This window comes from Cherax quadricarinatus, unplaced genomic scaffold (assembly GCF_038502225.1).
Source record: "Cherax quadricarinatus isolate ZL_2023a unplaced genomic scaffold, ASM3850222v1 Contig928, whole genome shotgun sequence".
Taxonomy (NCBI): Eukaryota; Metazoa; Arthropoda; class Malacostraca; order Decapoda; family Parastacidae; genus Cherax; species Cherax quadricarinatus.
In genome coordinates this window covers 52,363-72,595 of record NW_027195954.1, presented here as the reverse complement: position 1 = coordinate 72,595, position 20,233 = coordinate 52,363, and the positions used below count along the sequence as shown (strand labels likewise).

At 44.6% G+C, this 20,233-nt stretch overlaps 1 protein-coding gene across 1 annotated transcript in view; it reads right to left on the bottom strand.

Moving 5' to 3' along the window:
- The window catches only part of LOC128691793 (cysteine sulfinic acid decarboxylase-like), a 95,513-nt gene that overhangs the window by 43,673 nt on the left and 31,607 nt on the right, over nucleotides 1–20,233 (bottom strand). Inside the window, exons 4-6 of the mRNA XM_070080766.1 lie at nucleotides 17,738–17,853; nucleotides 2,129–2,380; nucleotides 1,633–1,697 (exon numbers count right to left, since the gene is read on the bottom strand). Of these exons, the coding sequence (XP_069936867.1) occupies nucleotides 1,633–1,697; nucleotides 2,129–2,380; nucleotides 17,738–17,853 (433 nt within the window). The remainder of the gene's footprint in view (nucleotides 1–1,632; nucleotides 1,698–2,128; nucleotides 2,381–17,737; nucleotides 17,854–20,233) is intronic.

Sequence of the window (20,233 nt, the reverse complement as noted above, 5' to 3'; positions counted from 1 at the left end):
TATTATTGTTATTATTATTATTATTATTATTATTATTATTATTATTATTATTATTATTATCCTCTATTCTTCACAACAGTTCCTGTTTAGCCTTCAGTAAATTCCCCTGACATTCAGGGGGGCGCCACCCTGACATTCAGGGGGGCGCCACCCTGACATTCAGGGGGGCGCCCCGCCCCAAGTCTCGTCACAACAATACAAAACAATTTACATTTCTTTATGCTGTAAAATAATGTAATTTATATTTTTTTTTACCAAAAGGAACTTAAAAAACTTACCTAACCTTATCATAACAAGAACAATTTATTTTAGCCTAACCCAACTAAATATATTTTAGATTTGTTTACAATAATTTAATACTTAACAAACACAGTGAAATATATTTTTTTCGTTAGGTTCAGAATGATTTTGGCGAAATTATTGCATACACAAATTTTCACTTGTCCTATATGGCAAGATGAGCGTTGCTATTTAAGCCAAGATCGCAAGTTCTGCCTATTCGGCACGACATATATATATATATATATATATATATATATATATATATATATATATATATATATATATATATATATATATATATATATATATGTGTGTGTGTGTGTGTGTGTGTGTGTGTGTGTGTGTGTGTGTGTGTGTGTGTGTGTGTGTGTGTGCAAGACAAGAAACGGTGGGTGGAGGTGGAAATCTTTAACTCAAGTACATTTGCACTTCTCAGTGCGTCATCAGGAGCTATGCAATGTTGCAAGGCAGCAACTGAAGGAGTGAGGGGAAGTTTTTTCTCAGAACAGCGCAGTGCAGGTGGGAGCCAGCAGCAGGAACTACACCTACAAACTTCCCCTCACTCCTTCAGTTGCTGCCTTGCAACATTGCATAGCTCCTGATGACGCACTGAGAAGTGCAAATGTACTTGAGTTAAAGATTTCCACCTCCACCCACCGTTTCTTGTCTTGCACACACACACACACACACACACACACACACACACACACACACACACACACACACACACACACACACACACACACATATATATATATATATATATATATATATATATATATATATATATATAATGTTAGTGTGTGTTTTAACCTGCCTCATGGTGAGCGAAAATTGTACAACGCACTAACCTACAGGACCAATCTTACAAGAATCACACACCCAGGTCACCCACCACATATGTCCTCGGATCATGTTACAACACCTAGCTCTGATGGGTGCGTGATTCTTGTAGGACTGTATGGTCCCGTGGGTTAGAGCGTTGTGGAATATGTATGTGTGTGTGTGTACTCACCTAATTGTGGTTGCAGGGGTGGAGACTCAGCTCCTGGCCCCGCCTCTTCACTGATTGCTACTAGGTGCTGTCTCTTTTTGCTCCCTGAGCTTTGTCATACCTCGTCTTAAAACTATGTATGGTTCCTGCCTCCACTACTTCACTTGCTAGACTATTCCTGACAACTCTATGTGTGTGTGTGTGTGTATGTGTGTGTGTGTGTGTGTGTGTGTGTGTGTGTGTGTGTGTGTGTTATTTATATGACTTGATAAAGCTTATCTAGGGACACATTTTCCAAAATAAATGCCGTACATGTGTTGTTCTCACTCAACATTATATGTCAGATTTTGACCAACCTGTGTATTCCTTGCAAGAGATGTTTGTGTGTGTTGGAGAGGATGGCGCTGCCGCCCCAACACGCCTGCAAACATCACCAAAAATCATTGGCAGGCGTTATTAATATTATTAGTAGTAATAATAATGGCAGAATTATCGACACAAATGCAACTAATGTGATATTTTATTGTGCAACGTTTCGCTCTTCAGGAGTGAAATGTTGTCACAATAAAATGCTAAATTAGTTGTATCTGTGTCCTTTTATTATTATTATTATTATTATTATTATTATTATTATTATTATTACATTTATGGGGATACTGAGAACGGGGAAAGTGTGATAATCGGATTGGATCCAAGGGAGTGGAGAATAGTTCCAGTATCTTGGATCAAGAACCCTTCACCGACATCAAGGCAGTTAACTCTCTTGAAAGGTTAAAACAACAAGGGAAAAGGGAGCGAAATTTCCTTTGTGATGTTTATATGGTAGGAACCAGAGTCAGCTTGAGGACTTACGTCAGCATGGAGCCACAGTCCTTCCTCCTGACACACGTCAGCGATCTCCTCTAGTGGGTCGAAGGCTCCCAATACAGTGGTTCCTGCAGTGGCGCCCACGAAGAACGGTTCCCCGCCCCTCTCCCTAGCTTCTTTCACCGCCTTCCTCAGTGCCTGGGGTAGCATTCTGCCGTAGGTATCTGTCTCCACTGACACCACATTGTCGGTACCCAAGCCCAGCCACACTGCACCTTTCTTGAAGGAGTAGTGACTCTGTAGGATGAGACAACCACACACAAGACAGCTAGTAATTACTATTACTGCTATTTGATGATGATACTCATATTACTGCCACCAACTAGCGCCACGGAGGCTCGTGGCCTGGTGGGTACAGCTCTCGCTTCACACGGTCAGGGTAGAAACATTGGGCGTCTTTTCCTACACCGGTTGTCTATGTTCACCCATCAGTAAAATGGGTACCTGGGTGATAATCGACTGGTGTGGGTCGCATCCTGGGACAAAAATTGAGCTGATTTGCCCGAAATGATCTGAATAACAAGCGACTTTCTGTAAAGTAGTAAGTCATTGATATCAGATAGGCCTGTATATCTTGTACATGTACTTGTAGAAATAATGATATTATTATTATTATTATTATTATTATTATTATTATCACCACTTCATATATTAATGATCTATAGTTATTACTGGTGCCTAATGGTATTATAATGTGTGTGTGTGTGTGTGTGTGTGTGTGTGTGTGTGTACTCACCTATTTGTGGATACAGGGGTCGAGTCATAGCTCCTGGCTCTGCCTCTTCACTGACTGCTACTAGGTTCTCTCTCTTCCTGCTCCATGAGCAGGAAGAGAGTCAGAAGTGGCTATTCCACTTCTGACAACTCTGCGATTGAAGAAATACTTCCTAACATCCCCTTGACTCATCTGAGTCTTCAACTTCCAATTGTGACCCCTTGTTTCTGTGTCCCATCTCTGGAACATCCTGTCTTTGTCCACCTTGTCAATGCCTAGCAGTATTTTATATGTCGTTATCATGTCTCCCATGACCCTCCTGTCCTCCAGTGTTGTCAGGCCGATTTCCCTTAACATTTCTTCGTAGGACAATCCCCTTAGCTCTGGGACTAGCCTTGTTGCAAACCTTTGCACTTTCTCTAATTTCTTGACGTGCTTCACCAGGTGTGGATTCCAAATTGATGCTGCATACTCCAATATGGGCCTGACGTATATTAAGTGCAGAGTCTTCAACGATTCCTTACTGAGGTATCGGAACGCTATTTTTAGGTTTGCCAGACGCCCATATGCTGCAGCAGTTATCTGGTTGATGTGTGCCTCAGGAGATGTGCTTGGTATTATACTCACCCCGGTCTTTGGCCACCTAAACTGTACTCTGTCTGCGGTCTTCTTTGCCCTTCCCCGATCTTCATGACTTTAGATTTGGCAGGGTTAAATTCCAGGAGCCAGTTCCTGGATCAGGCTTGTAGCCTGTCCAGGTCTCTTTGTAGTTCTGCCTGAAACTCGACCGATTTGATTCTCCTCATTTACTTCACATCATCTGCAAACAGGGATACTTCTGAGTCTGTCCCTTCCGTTATGTCATTCACATATACCAAGAACAGCACTGGTCCTAGGACTAACCCCTGTGGAACCCCGTTTGTCACAGGTGCCCATTCTGACACCTTGTCACGTACCATGACTCGTTGTTGCCTCCCTGTCAGGTATTCTCTGATCCACTGCAGTGCCTTTCCTGTTATGCGTGCCTGATCCTCTAGCTTTTGCATTAACCTCTTGTGAGGAACTGTGTCGAAGGCCTTCTTGCAGTCCAAGAAAATGCAGTCTATCCACCCCTCTCTCTCGTGTCTTCTGTCACCTTGTCATGAAACTTCAGTAAGTTTGTGACACAGGATTTTCCTTCCCTGAAACCGTGCTGGTTGTCGTTTATAAGCTTGTGTCACTACTTCGAAAGTAGCTACAAAGTCTCTCTCCCCACTCCAACAGCCTTATCGTACCTCTTCTTAAAGCTATATATGGATCCTGCCTCCACTACTTCACTCCCTGACAACTCTAAGGCTGAAGAAACACTTTTTAACATTCCTATGATTCATCTGAGTTTTCAACATGAGTTGTGTCCCCCTTGTTGTTGTGTCCCATCTCTGTAACATTCTGCCCCTGTCTCCTTGTCAGTTCCTCTCAGTATTTTATATATCGTTATCATGTCCACCCTGTCCCTCCTGTTGTCCAGTATCGTCAGGTTGAGTTCTCTTATCTTCTCCTCATAGGACATACACCTTAGCTCTGGAACTAATCTTGTTGCAAACTTTTGGACTTTGTCTAATTTCTTGACGTGCTTGGCCAGGTGCTGCATACTCCAATATAGGTCTGACGTACACGGTGTGCGGTCTTGAATAACTCCTTACTTAGATATCGAAATGCTATTTTTAGGTTTGCTAGGCGCCCACACACTGCAGCAGTTATTTGGTTGAGGTGCACCTCAGGAGATGTGCTCGGTATGATGCTCACCCCAGGATCCTTTTCCGTAAGTAAGGTTTGCAACTTTTGGCCCCTGAGCTTGTATTCCGTCTGCTCTCTTCTTTGACCTTCCCCAAGCTTAATGACTCTGCACTTGGATCAGGCTTTGCAGCTTGAATCATTCCCTTCTGTCATGTCACTCATTTATATACCAAACAGCACCGGACCTAGTACTGACCCTTGTGGAACCCCACTCGACACATGCGCCCACTCTGACACCTCGTCATGTTCCGTTACTCGTTGTTCCCTTCCTGTCAGGTATTAGACTGAAGAAGCCACTGGCTGGCAGAATGTTTCATTCCATAGATCTTTTTACTCTAAGGAGATTGCTAGTCTCTGTTCCTTATTCTTTTCCGGACTTTATACTTCAGTTCCGACCTTTCACTTACTAATATTTAATAATGTTTGATTGGGTGGAATTCCAATAACCATTTGTCTGATTAATCTTGTTCTTTATCCAAATCTAGTTACTGCTTTTCTCTCTCTCTCCAGTTGATATTCTCCTCGTTATCTTTACATCATCTGTGAAGAGGAATTTATCAGCGGATGTATATTCCACTATGTTGGTCAGATATAACAGAAAATACTTTTCTTAAATTTGATCCTCGTGGAAACCCTCGTTGACGATTATTTTCTGTTTCCTTTCATTATATATTCTTTAATCTGCTGTAGTGTAATAACTCGACTCACGAAATCGTAATGAAACGATTGCAAACAAACCATACCACACAATAAGATTCACCCAACTGGTTGGATGAATCTTATTGTAGGCAGCTGGCCCAGTGGCTAACGCGTCGGTCTGGAGTTTTATAACTCTCTGATCGCGGGTTCTATCCCCGCCCGTAGTATGGTTTGTAGTGTAATAATTGCCATCATTGTCTGCCCCTCTAAACTTTGACTTAATCTCTCGCGCGGTACAGTATCAAGCACCTTGTAGCCCAAGAATATGTAACTTACCCATTCGTCTCTCTCTCTCTTCTCTCACTTCTGTTGCCGTGTCAAAGAATGCAAGCAGGATTACAACTGAATTCATTGTGTAAAGACTTCGTTTCTGGTCTGTTTGTGTCTAACATTAGAAATAATGTTAGGAAAAAAGTAAATATTGAAACCGAATATCATGTGAATGCAGTTAAAAGCCCTAGCAGATCTATAACCAAATACGATAATATGAACGTAAGTATGTGTATGGAGCAACTTGCAATGTGAACAGACTGACTGATGTCGAAGTGACCAGGCTTAGGCTTGGTTGCAAGTACTTCTGGCAGTTTGGGTGACACACAGATAATCAAACCAAATACAAAGTATCTGGCAAACACTATGATCACTATGATTAACTGTGATTAACTGCCTACTTACTGAGAAATATAGACATACTAAAATATGTGATATGCCTAGATACCTTATTAACGAAAATAAGATACCAAACACATTAAAACAAATTTCTCAAATTTGTTTGCAACAGATAAATGAACTGTAGATATAAATCCAAATATACTCGTGTAAACTCTTTTAGGGCCTAGTTCCTAGGCCTACTTTGTATCTATAGGCTTTTGCACTACCTTTCACAGGATGGAAAGGGGGCGCACACTAAACTAGCCACTTAGGTGGTAAAATCTAATCTACTGAAACCTGCTTAGCTACCGAAATATTGGGACCTAGTTCTTGGGAAAATAATTTTTACCTGTAATCTTGGCTAGCGTTATTAGGCTGTGCACAGGTAACTACGACCTACTGGACAAATAGTGTGCAGTAACTACGACCTACTGGACAGATAGTGTGCAGTAACTACGACCTACTGGACAGATACTGTGCAGTAACTACGACCTATTGGACAGATACTGTGCAGTAACTACGACCTACTGGACAGATAGTGTGCAGTAACTACGACCTACTGGACAGATAGTGTGCAGTAACTACGACCTACTGGACAGATAGTGTGCAGTAACAACGACGTACTGGACAGATAGTGTGCAGTAACTACGACCTACTGGACAGATAGTGTGCAGTAACTACGACCTACTGGACAGATACTGTGCAGTAACTACGACCTACTGGACAGATAGTGTGCAGTAACTACGACCTACTGGACAGATAGTGTGCAGTAACTACGACCTACTGGACAGATAGTGTGCAGTAACTACGACCTACTGGACAGATAGTGTGCAGCAACAACGACGTACTGGACAGATAGTGTGCAGTAACTACGACCTACTGGACAGATAGTGTGCAGTAACTACGACCTACTGGACAGATAGTGTGCAGTAACTACGACCTACTGGACAGATACTGTGCAGTAACTACGACCTACTGGACAGATACTGTGCAGTAACTACGACCTACTGGACAGATAGTGTGCAGTAACTACGACCTACTGGACAGATAGTGTGCAGTAACTACGACCTACTGGACAGATAGTGTGCAGTAACAACGACGTACTGGACAGATAGTGTGCAGTAACTACGACCTACTGGACAGATAGTGTGCAGTAACTACGACCCACTGGACAGATACTGTGCAGTAACTACGACCTACTGGACAGATACTGTGCAGTAACTACGACCTACTGGACAGATAGTGTGCAGTAACTACGACCTACTGGACAGATAGTGTGCAGTAACTACGACCTACTGGACAGATAGTGTGCAGTAACAACGACGTACTGGACAGATAGTGTGCAGTAACTACGACCTACTGGACAGATAGTGTGCAGTAACTACGACCTACTGGACAGATAGTGTGCAGTAACTACGACCTACTGGACAGTTAGTGTGCAGTAACTACGACCTACTGGACAGATAGTGTGCAGTAACTACGACCTACTGGACAGATACTGTGCAGTTACTACGACCTACTGGACAGATACTGTGCAGTAACTACGACCTACTGGACAGATACTGTGCAGTAACTACGACCTACTGGACAGATAGTGTGCAGTAACTACGACCTACTGGACAGATAGTGTGCAGTAACAACGACGTACTGGACAGATAGTGTGCAGTAACTACGACCTACTGGACAGATAGTGTGCAGTAACTACGACCTACTGGACAGATAGTGTGCAGTAACTACGACCTACTGGACAGATAGTGTGCAGTAACTACGACCTACTGGACAGATAGTGTGCAGTAACTACGACCTACTGGACAGATACTGTGCAGTAACTACGACCTAGTGGACAGATAGTGTGCAGTAACTACGACCTACTGGACAGATAGTGTGCAGTAACTACGACCTACTGGACAGATACTGTGCAGTAACTACGACCTACTGGACAGTGTGCAGTAACTACGACCTACTGGACAGATAGTGTGCAGTACCCCCAGCGTCCCCCCCCCCACCACTCTCCCACCACCCGGGGTGCGCGGCAGTACCCCAGCGAGAGTCATACCCACCACTCTCCCACCACTAGACACCTCATCTACCTGTGGTTGTTTGTACCCTTGTACCGGGTCCTAGTACTGTTTTGGCTCACATAATTGGTCAAGAGATTGTAGTTGGTGCCAACGAGATAAAGCCAGTTATGTGAGTTCGCCTAGAAAGCACATTCTTCACGACAACAGTGAATGTCGGAGGCGTCATCACCGCGGGACACCATACACCCGCCACCACCAGTACTCACCGCCCGTCTCCTACTCCCGACTTCAGTGATAATTTTCTTGAGATATTTTTCTTGCATTTAAAGACATTTGCGTGTGTGAGATATTTATAGTAAATTGTTTGTGTACTCTAAACCTTGTGTTTTCAGTGTAAACGCAGTATTTTCTTTGACTCAGTATTTTTAGAATATTTTTTTCAGTGTTTTCACTTATCTTATATTTTTCTGCTGTGTTTTTTCTTTATGCTACTCCTGTCTGTAGTAAGTATTATTGTGTAGTGTACCAGTCAGTCACTCTGTGTGAAGTGATTCATTTTTTTTTTATTGTATTCTTTCAGCGTTGTATTCTGCAGTGATATTTACCGCAGTATACCAAATTTTCCATTTATTTCTATGTGTGTCATTTTTTCGTATGCCAACAGTGTCTCATTCCTCTAATTTTTCGCAGACTGTGTACCATTATTTTTGCCAGCAAAATTTTTGTCGTATCAGTCACAGCAAGATTTTTGTTGTATCAGTCACAGCAGGAATTTGTTGTAAGAATAAATTCATACTGTTGGGTGCTCCGTCACTGTAAGTGTCATATTCCCTGTTTTGTACCTGTGTTTTAATTTTTTCATATTTTTATATTCTTGAACAAATTCACTCTTGATGCAATTTCAATTACTTTTAACGTAAAGTGTTTTCCTTACTCTGTTTGAGTAAATTGTTTTGTCTAATTTACAATTAAGAGTTAAAGTGTTCAATCAGTTTATTTTTTTTTTTTGTTGATCTTCATAATTTTAATTCATTATTTTACCTGAGTTTTCCCAGTGACACTTTATTACTGCAGTGATTATTTCTATACTTTATTTTGTTGAACTGTTCTGCAGTGAATTATTTTCTTTTATTGCTATTTTTATGATTTATAATTTAATTTTGTCTATGCATTCTTAGAAAATACTTACATTTCCCAGTTAACAATTTAATAATTTTATTTTACACTTTCACATTGATTTAAAAATTTAATTAATTTTTTTATTAGCAAGAGTAAAGACAGCTCATTTTGCATTTAATTCAGTCTCCAGTAATATTTTTACTTGTATATTTCAATGTAAATTTTTTTATTTTTGTCAATAGTCCTTTAAATTGAGTTTTCTTTCTTCTTGCAGTGTATTTAGAAATTATTCTGCAGAATTGTTAAGCATTTTCTTCCACTTAAGCTTACTGTGTCATTTCTCTATTTTTTTTGCCTTATGCCCTTGAGTAAGTTCACTGAGATCATGTCCCAGTCACTTTTGAATGTTCACTTAGTGTATCATGCCAGTCAAAGTCAATATGAATCAGTCCTCAGTACCAACATTCCCTTACTGACTGAAAGACAATACCTAGCCCTTGAGCAATGTGTTTGTTCTCACAGCTTGTATCTGAGATTTGTTAAAGTGCTGCGAAATGTGAAGTTCAGATTAAGTTCCTATAGATCCGTGAATTACTTATTAACGTAGCCGAGCGGTCAGGCACTAGTAATACTGTCACTCCTGTCTGGACTCCAGCCACAATATCATGCACGCACGATAGTGCTCTACTATCCTTGCGATGGCGACTTGTTCAAGTATTCGTTCCTTCCCAGGGGACGCTTTGAGAAGAACTTTACTTGCAACGAGTTATGCCATCTCTTGCTGATGCCACAAGCCGTGCAGAAAGACGTTTCTGTGGCTAGTGTGCTCACTTGAGTGTTTGTTGTCCCTTGTGTTTCAGATTGTGATCCCATCCTAGTTGACAGTAATCAGTGCATTGTAAGAAGTTATTTCTCGAGTAACTTCCACGTTGTTAAAGTTTGTAAGTGTAGTTTCTTTACAGTTGATACCTCGTGCCACTGTGTGCGACTCAGAATATCAGCATTGTTTACCGTGTTCATTTCTTTTCTCCTGTGCTTGCAGTTTGAGATAGTAGATTCGTTCTCCCTTGCTCATATTATGTGTTATAGCATTAATTTTTCAACCGGGGGGAGTCATCCACTCCACCGAGTTTGTTCATTCCTCCAGTAAGAAAGAACCGATCCCTTGTGTTCTGGTGATTCGATTCCTGCTCCAGGAAGATCTTATTCTGACTGTGAAGCCACCAGCTCCCATCAGTGACTTTCTCATGAACCAAGAATTACTGTATCGAACAGCCGAGTTGGGTACTCCAAGCAGAAGAGTATACCAGTTAGTAATTCCACAGTCACTAGTGAATGTAGCCTTACAGCTAGTTCACGATGTACCAGGTGTTGCACACCCTGGTATGGATCGTTCAGTAAAACAAGCCAGATTGAAATACTTTTGGCCTCGTATGGCAACTGATATTTCTGAGTATGTTAGGAAATGTAGTGTCTGCATGCAACATAAAGGCAATGCTAATGGTCCTAATCCAATCCAAGTGTATCCAACTACTAGCGAACCTTGGGAAAGAGTTGCGCTAGATTTGTTAACTAATTTCCGATGTTCCCTCCAAGGTAACAAACATCTGTGTGTTATGGTAGACCATTTCACCAGATATTGCGAGTTAGTTCCTATTGCAGATAAGACTGCCGAGACAGTAGCTAAAGCGTTTAAAGAACGCATTATCTGCAGGCATACCACCCCTAAGTCCCTAGTAACAGATAATGGAGGTGAATTCTGTAATGAAATTCTTGAAAATTTGTGTACCTTGTACAAGATCACTAAATCCACCATTGTTCCTCATCATCCTGCCAGCAATGGGTTAGCGGAACGAACCAATAAGAAAGTATTTGATGTATTGAGAGCCACTATCAATCCCAATAGTGAAACTTGGGATGAAGTTATACCTGATGTGCAGTGTGCTATAAATTCTGCTTACAATGTTTCTATAGGTGACACTCCACATTATGCATTGTATGGTGTAGATAAACGTTTGCCTTATGAGTTGTTATATTCTAATCCGAAACCAAATTACAACCCTGATGATTTCGTAGCAACTCGTACCAGCTTAGCTCAAAGTGTTTTTAGAAGAATCCGTGAAACACTTCATAAATCAACAGTTGAATTTACAAGAGTCGCAAATACTCGAGTAAAGCCATCTAAAATCAAAGTAGGTTCGAGAGTTATGTTGACTAATTTTAACAAAACGTCTGCAATGCCAAAGCTTGATCAAAAGTTTGTTGGTCCTTATCGAGTAGTTGAACATATCACTGGTAATAAGTATAAGGTTAGAGAGATTAGTACTGGTCAGTATAAAGAATCGCATTTGGATCATATGAAGTTAGTATGTGATGATAATGATGTTCCAACCCAGACTAATGTGACAGACTCTGACAATCCTCCTGATCCTGTACTCTCTTCCTCTGATACTCAGTCAGACGATCAACCTGAATGTCGTTATTCCCTACGTACACGACAGGTATTGAGAAATCCTCAAGTATCATTTGTAACTTCCAATTCAGATTTGCCTCAAATACAGCATGAGTTAGCCAATGCTATAGAGTTTGATCCCCCTAGAGATGACACCCATTCTGCATATGCCAATCTTACCCTAGCAGAGTTGGGGTTAAATGTAAATAACCTGTATAGATGAATAGTTACAGTATCAAGTTATCAGTATTCAAGAATTTTTTTTTTGTGTTCGTGTTCTCTCCGCATTCTGAGAGTTAACAGTCTAGATTTGCGTGCACCGAATCTGCCTTTCTGTTAAACACTCTTTCTTTGTATATATTCCTTCCTCGGAATCCGTAGATCACACGAATACAGATCGATCGATCAAAATTTTTGTTTTTATCACTTGTAATCTCAATGTTGAGTTCGTTGTTCATTTGTTGAGTTTTAAGTTGTACTATAGTATACCTTGTATTGCATTACAGTTTCAGTTACGTAAGCTTTCATTCCAATGTTCTACTTATGTATCTATAATGTTTCATGTTGTGTACTTTGACATTGTATAGAATCAGCCCAAGCCGTATACCTGCCATCTCTAGTTTGTATTAGTTGTATGTCGGGACGACATACGTTAGCGTCGCCGAGCTCTCAGTAGTAGTAACGTAGTAACCAGTTACCAGTAATCTCAGTAGTAGTAACGTAGTAACCAGTTACCAGTAACCAGTGTCCGTTGACTCACGACCAACCGTCTTGAGTCACGGTCTTCATATTGTGCTGAGCTGACACTATTTCAAAACACCCACTACGGGGTACTGCCCAGCCGCCTAGTCAGTTTGACGAGTGTAACCAAGGAGATAGGTAACGGCTGGCAAGAGCTCTGTTCACATAACAGCAATTATACGTAAAACAGCCTACGTGAGTATTTCTACCCTAATCCACGTATCGAACTCCCACATGATAGTGACTGCCACCCACAACATGAGTATGAGGTGACTACCACCCACAACATGGGTATGAGGAGACTGCCACCCCCAACGTGGGTATTAGGTGACTACCACCCACAACATGGGTATGAGGTGACTACCACCCACAACATGGGTATGAGGTGACTGCCACCCCCAACATGTATATCAGGTGACTACCACCTACAACATGGGTATGTTGTGACTGCCACCCACAACATGAGTATGAGGTGACTACCACCCACAACATGGGTATGAGGAGACTGCCACCCCCAACGTGGGTATTAGGTGACTACCACCCACAACATGGGTATGAGGTGACTACCACCCACAACATGGGTATGAGGTGACTGCCACCCCCAACATGGGTATGAGGTGACTACCACCCCAACATGGGTATGAGGTGACTGCCACCCCAAACATGGGTATGAGGTGACTAACACCCACAACATGGGTATGAGGTGACTGCCACCCACAACATGGGTATGAGGTGACTGCCACCCACAACATGGGTATGAGGTGGCTGCCACCCACAACATGGATATGAGGTGACTGCCACCCTCAACATGGGTATGATGTGACTACCACCCCCAACATGGGTATGAGGAGACTGCCACCCCGAACATGGGTATGAGGTGACTGCCACCCACAACATGGGTATGAGGTGACTGCCACCCCCAACATGGGTATGAGGTGACTACCACCCACAACATGGGTATGAGGTGACTACCACCCACAACATTGGTATGAGGTGACTGCCACCCCCAACATGGGTATGATGTGACTACCACCCCCAACATGGGTATGAGGTGACTACCCCCACAACATGGGTATGAGGTGACTGCCACCCACAACATGGGTATGAGGTGACTGCCACCCACAACATGGGTATGAGGTGACTACCACCCACAACATGGGTATGAGGTGACTACCACCCACAACATGAGTATGAGGTGACTACCACCCACAACATGGGTATGAGGTGACTGCCACCCCGAACATGGGTATGAGGTGACTGCCACCCACAACGTGGGTATGATGTGACTGCCACCCCGAACATGAGTATGAGGTGACTACCACCCACAACATGGGTATGAGGTGACTACCACCCACAACATGAGTATGAGGTGACTGCCACCCACAACATGGGTATGAGGTGACTACCCCCCACAACATGGGTATGAGGTGACTGCCACCCACTACATGGGTATGAAGTGACTGCCACCCCCAACATGGGTATGAGGTGACTACCACCCACAACATGGGTATGAGGTGACTACCACCCACAACATGGGTATGAGGTGACTACCACCCACAACATGAGTATGAGGTGACTGCCACCCACAACATGGGTATGAGGTGACTACCCCCCACAACATGGGTATGAGGTGACTGCCACTCACAACATGGGTATGAGGTGACTGCCACCCACAACATGGGTATGAGGTGACTACCACCCACAACATGGGTATGAGGTGACTACCACCCACAACATGAGTATGAGGTGATTGCCACCCACAACATGGGTATGATGTGACTACCCCCCACAACATGGGTATGAGGTGACTACCACCCACAACATGGGTATGAGGTGACTACCACCCACAACATGGGTATGAGGTGACTACCACCCACAACATGGGTATGAGGTGGCTACCCCACACAACATGGGTATGAGGTGACTACCCCCCACAACATGGGTATGAGGTGACTACCCCCCACAACATGGGTATGAGGTGACTGCCACCTACAACATGGGTATGAGGTGACTGCCACCCACAACATGGGTATGAGGTGACTACCCCCCACAGCATGGTTATGAGGTGACTACCACCCACAACATGGGTATGAGGTGACTACCACTCACAACATGGGTATGAGGTGACTGCCACCCACAACATGGGTATGAGGTGACTACCACCCACAACATGGGTATGAGGTGACTACCCCCCACAACATGGGTATGAGGTGACTACCACCCACAACATGGGTATGAGGTGACTACCCCCCACAACATGGGTATGAGGTGACTACCACCCACAACATGGGTATGAGGTGACTACCACCCACAACATGGGTATGAGGTGACTACCACCCACAACATGGGTATGAGGTGGCTATCCCACACAACATGGGTATGAGGTGACTACCCCCCACAACATGGGTATGAGGTGACTACCCCCCACAACATGGGTATGAGGTGACTACCCCCCACAACATGGGTATGAGGTGACTGCCACCTACAACATGGGTATGAGGTGACTGCCACCCACAACATGGGTATGAGGTGACTACCCCCCACAGCATGGGTATGAGGTGATTACCACCCACAACATGGGTATGAGGTGACTACCACCCACAACATGGGTATGAGGTGACTTCCACCCACAACATGGGTATGAGGTGACTACCACCCACAACATGGGTATGAGGTGACTACCCCCCACAACATGGGTATGAGGTGACTACCACCCACAACATGGGTATGAGGTGACTACCCCCCACAACATGGGTATGAGGTGACTACCCCCCACAACATGGGTATGAGGTGACTACCCCCCACAACATGGGTATGAGGTGACTGCCACCTACAACATGGGTATGAGGTGACTGCCACCCACAACATGGGTATGAGGTGACTACCCCCACAGCATGGGTATGAGGTGATTACCACCCACAACATGGGTATGAGGTGACTACCACCCACAACATGGGTATGAGGTGACTACCACCCACAACATGGGTATGAGGTGACTACCACCCACAACATGGGTATGAGGTGACTACCCCCCACAACATGGGTATGAGGTGACTACCACCCACAACATGGGTATGAGGTGACTACCACCCACAACATGGGTATGAGGTGACTACCACCCACAACATGGGTATGAGGTGGCTACCCCACACAACATGGGTATGAGGTGACTACCCCCGCAACATGGGTATGAGGTGACTACCCCCACAACATGGGTATGAGGTGACTGCCACCTACAACATGGGTATGAGGTGACTGCCACCCACAACATGGGTATGAGGTGACTACCCCCACAACATGGGTATGAGGTGACTACCACCCACAACATGGGTATGAGGTGACTACCACCCACAACATGGGTATGGTGACTACCACCCACAACATGGGTATGAGGTGACTACCCCCACAACATGGGTATGAGGTGACTACCACCCACAACATGGGTATGAGGTGACTACCACCCACAACATGGGTATGGTGACTACCACCCACAACATGGGTATGAGGTGACTACCCCCACAACATGGGTATGAGGTGACTACCCCCACAACATGGGTATGAGGTGACTACCCCCCCACAACATGGGTATGAGGTGACTACCCCCACAACATGGGTATGAGGTGACTACCCCCACAACATGGGTATGAGGTGACTACCACCCACAACATGGGTATGAGGTGACTACCACCCACAACATGGGTATGGTGACTACCACCCACAACATGGGTATGAGGTGACTACCACCCACAACATGGGTATGAGGTGACTACCCCCACAACATGGGTATGAGGTGACTACCCCCCCACAACATGGGTATGAGGTGACTACCACCCACAACATGGGTATGAGGTGACTACCCCCACAACATGGGTATGAGGTGACTACCCCCCCACAACATGGGTATGAGGTGACTACCACCCACAACATGGGTATGAGGTGACTACCCCCACAACATGGGTATGAGGTGACTACCCCCCCACAACATGGGTATGAGGTGACTACCACCCACAACATGGGTATGAGGTGACTACCCCCACAACATGGGTATGAGGTGACTACCCCCCCACAACATGGGTATGAGGTGACTACCACCCACAACATGGGTATGAGGTGACTACCCCCACAACATGGGTATGAGGTGACTACCCCCCCACAACATGGGTATGAGGTGACTACCACCCACAACATGGGTATGAGGTGACTACCTCCACAACATGGGTATGAGGTGACTACCCCCCCACAACATGGGTATGAGGTGACTACCACCCACAACATGGGTATGAGGTGACTACCCCCACAACATGGGTATGAGGTGACTACCCCCCCACAACATGGGTATGAGGTGACTACCACCCACAACATGGGTATGAGGTGACTACCCCCACAACATGGGTATGAGGTGACTACCCCCCCACAACATGGGTATGAGGTGACTACCACCCACAACATGGGTATGAGGTGACTACCCCCACAACATGGGTATGAGGTGACTACCCCCACAACATGGGTATGAGGTGACTACCACCCACAACATGGGTATGAGGTGACTACCACCCACAACATGGGTATGAGGTGACTACCACCCACAACATGGGTATGAGGTGACTACCACCCACAACATGGGTATGAGGTGACTACCACCCACAACATGGGTATGAGGTGACTACCACCCACAACATGGGTATAAGGTAGATGATGTCGTTATTACACTTCACTGTTTATGTTTATCATTTATTTTCCATTTCTCCATCTCTACTTACTTGCTTCCTCTCTCAATCCTCTCTATCTGTTCTTCATTCCATTCCTGTCTCCTCTTTATCCACTCTTTTCTCTCCTCTACACTTAATTCACTTCTCGTTACTTCACACAGTGCTCACACATTGTGGGCTATGGTTCGATCCCAGGTACGGGTGGAACCATCGGGCGTGTTCCCTTAAGCCACCTGCTGTCCCTGTTCACCTAGCAGCAAGTAGGTACCTGGGTGTTAGTCGACTGGTGTGGGTCGCATCCTGGGACAAAATTAGCCTAATTTGCCTCAAATGCTGAGCATAACAAGTGGTTTCTATACAGTAGTATATCACTGATGTCAGTTACGGTCTGTATACCTTGTACATTTACTGGTAGAAATAAAGATTATTATTATTATTATTATTATTATTATTATTATTATTATTATTATTATTATTATTATTATTAATTCCTAACCACTATGCTTTTTTTCACGTCTCACTGTCTGTCTGTCTATCTCTACTCTCTCTCTCCCTCTGTCTATCTCTACTCTCTCTCTCTCCCTCTGTTTGTATCTCTCTGCCTTTGTCTGACTGTCTCTACTCTGTCTTTCTGTCTCTCCCTCTGTCTCTACTCTCTCTCTGTCCTACACACACTCCCTCTCTCACTGTCTCTTTCTCTCTGCTACTCACCTGATCAGAGGTCAACACCACCAGAGGTCTGGTGGACGAAGATCCTTTCAATTTGATGTCTGGGTGTGTGTGATGTCTGGCTAGTACCATCCCATACATGTTGCTGATGCTGCCTCCTGCAACACAGCAACACTGTTATAGTGACTCCTGCAACACTGTTATGGTGACTCCTGCTACACTGTTATGGTGCCTCCTGCAACACTGTTATGGTGACTCCTGCAACACTGTTATGGTGACTCCTGCTACATTGTTATGGTGCCTCCTGCAACACTGTTATGGTGCCTCCTGCAATACTGTTATGGTGACTCCTGCAACACAGCAACACTGTTATGGTGACTCCTGCAACACAGCAACACTGTTATGGTGACTCCTGCAACACAACACTGTTATAGTGACTCCTGCAACACTGTTATGGTGAGTCCTGCAACACAGCAACACTGTTATGGTGACTCCTGCAACACAGCAACACTGTTATGGTGACTCCTGCAACACAACACTGTTATAGTGACTACTGCAACACTGTTATGGTGACTCTTGCAACACAACAACACTGTTATGGTGCCTCCAGCAACACAACAACACTGTTATGGTGACTCCTGCAACACTGTTATGGTGCCTCCAGCAACACAACAACACTGTTATGGTGCCTCCAGCAACACAACAACACTGTTATAGTGACTCCTGCAACACTGTTATGGTGACTCCTGCAACACAACAACACTGTTATGGTGCCTCCAGCAACACAGCAACACTTATGGTGACTCCTGCAACACAACAACACTGTTATGGTGCCTCCAGCAACACAACAACACTGTTATGGTGACTCCTGCAACACAGCAACACTGTTATGGTGACTCCTGCAACACAGCAACACTGTTATGGTGACTCCTGCAACACAACAACACTGTTATGGTGCCTCCAGCAACACAACAACACTGTTATGGTGACTCCTGCAACACAGCAACACTGTTATGGTGACTCCTGCAACACAACAATACTGTTATGGTGACTCCTGCAACACTGTTACGGTGACTCCTGCAACACAACAACACTGTTATGGGGACTCCTGCAACACAGCAACACTGTTATGGTGACTCCTGGAACACAGGAACACTGTCATAGTGACTCCTGCAACACAGAACACTGTTATGGTGACTCCTGCAACACAGCAACACTGTTATGGTGACTCCTGCAACACAACACAGATAATCTCCAGATATGGCGACTCCTGCAACACAACACTTATGGTGACCCCTGCAACACAGAATCACTGCTATGGTGACTCCTGCAACACAGCAACACTGTTATGGTGACTCCTGCAACACAGCAACACTGTTATAGTGACTCCTGCAACACAGCAACACTGTTATAGTGACTCCTGCAACACAGCAACACTGTTATGGTGCCTCCAACAACACAACAACACTGTTATGGTGACTCCTGCAACACAACAACACTGTTATGGTGCCTTCTGTAACACAACACTTATGGTGACTCCTGCAACACAGCAACACTGTTATAGTGGCTTCTGCAACACAACAACACTGTTATAGTGACTCCTGCAACACAGAAACAGTTATGGTGACTCCTGCAACACAGCAACACTGTTATGGTGACTCCTGCAACACAACACTGTTATAGTGACTCCTGCAACACTGTTATGGTGACTCCTGCAACAAGCAACACTGTTATGGTGACTCCTGCAACACAGCAACACTGTTATGGTGACTCCTGCAACACAACACTGTTATAGTGACTACTGCAACACTGTTATGGTGATTCCTGCAACACAACAACACTGTTATGGTGCCTCCAGCAACACAACAACACTGTTATGGTGACTCCTGCAACACTGTTATGGTGCCTCCAGCAACACAACAACACTGTTATGGTGCCTCCAGCAACACAACAACACTGTTATAGTGACTCCTGCAACACTGTTATGGTGACTCCTGCAACACAACAACACTGTTATGGTGCCTCCAGCAACACAACAACACTGTTATGGTGCCTCCAGCAACACAGCAACACTTATGGTGACTCCTGCAACACAACAACACTGTTATGGTGCCTCCAGAAACACAACACTGTTATGGTGACTCCTGCAACACAGAAACACTGTTATGGTGACTCCTGCAACACAGCAACACTGTTATTTACCTGGAGAGAGTTCCGGGGGTCAACGCCCCCGCGGCCCGGTCTGTGACCAGGCCTCCTGGTGGATCAGAGCCTGATCAACCAGGCTGTTGCTGCTGGCTGCACGCAAACCAACGTACGAGCCACAGCCCGGCTGATCAGGAACCGACTTTAGGTGCTTGTCCAGTGCCAGCTTGAAGACTGCCAGGGGTCTGTTGGTAATCCCCCTTATGTATGCTGGGAGGCAGTTGAACAGTCTCGGGCCCCTGACACTTATTGTATGGTCTCTTAACGTGCTAGCGACACCCTTGCTTTTCATTGGGGGGATGTTGCATCGTCTGCCAAGTCTTTTGCTTTCGT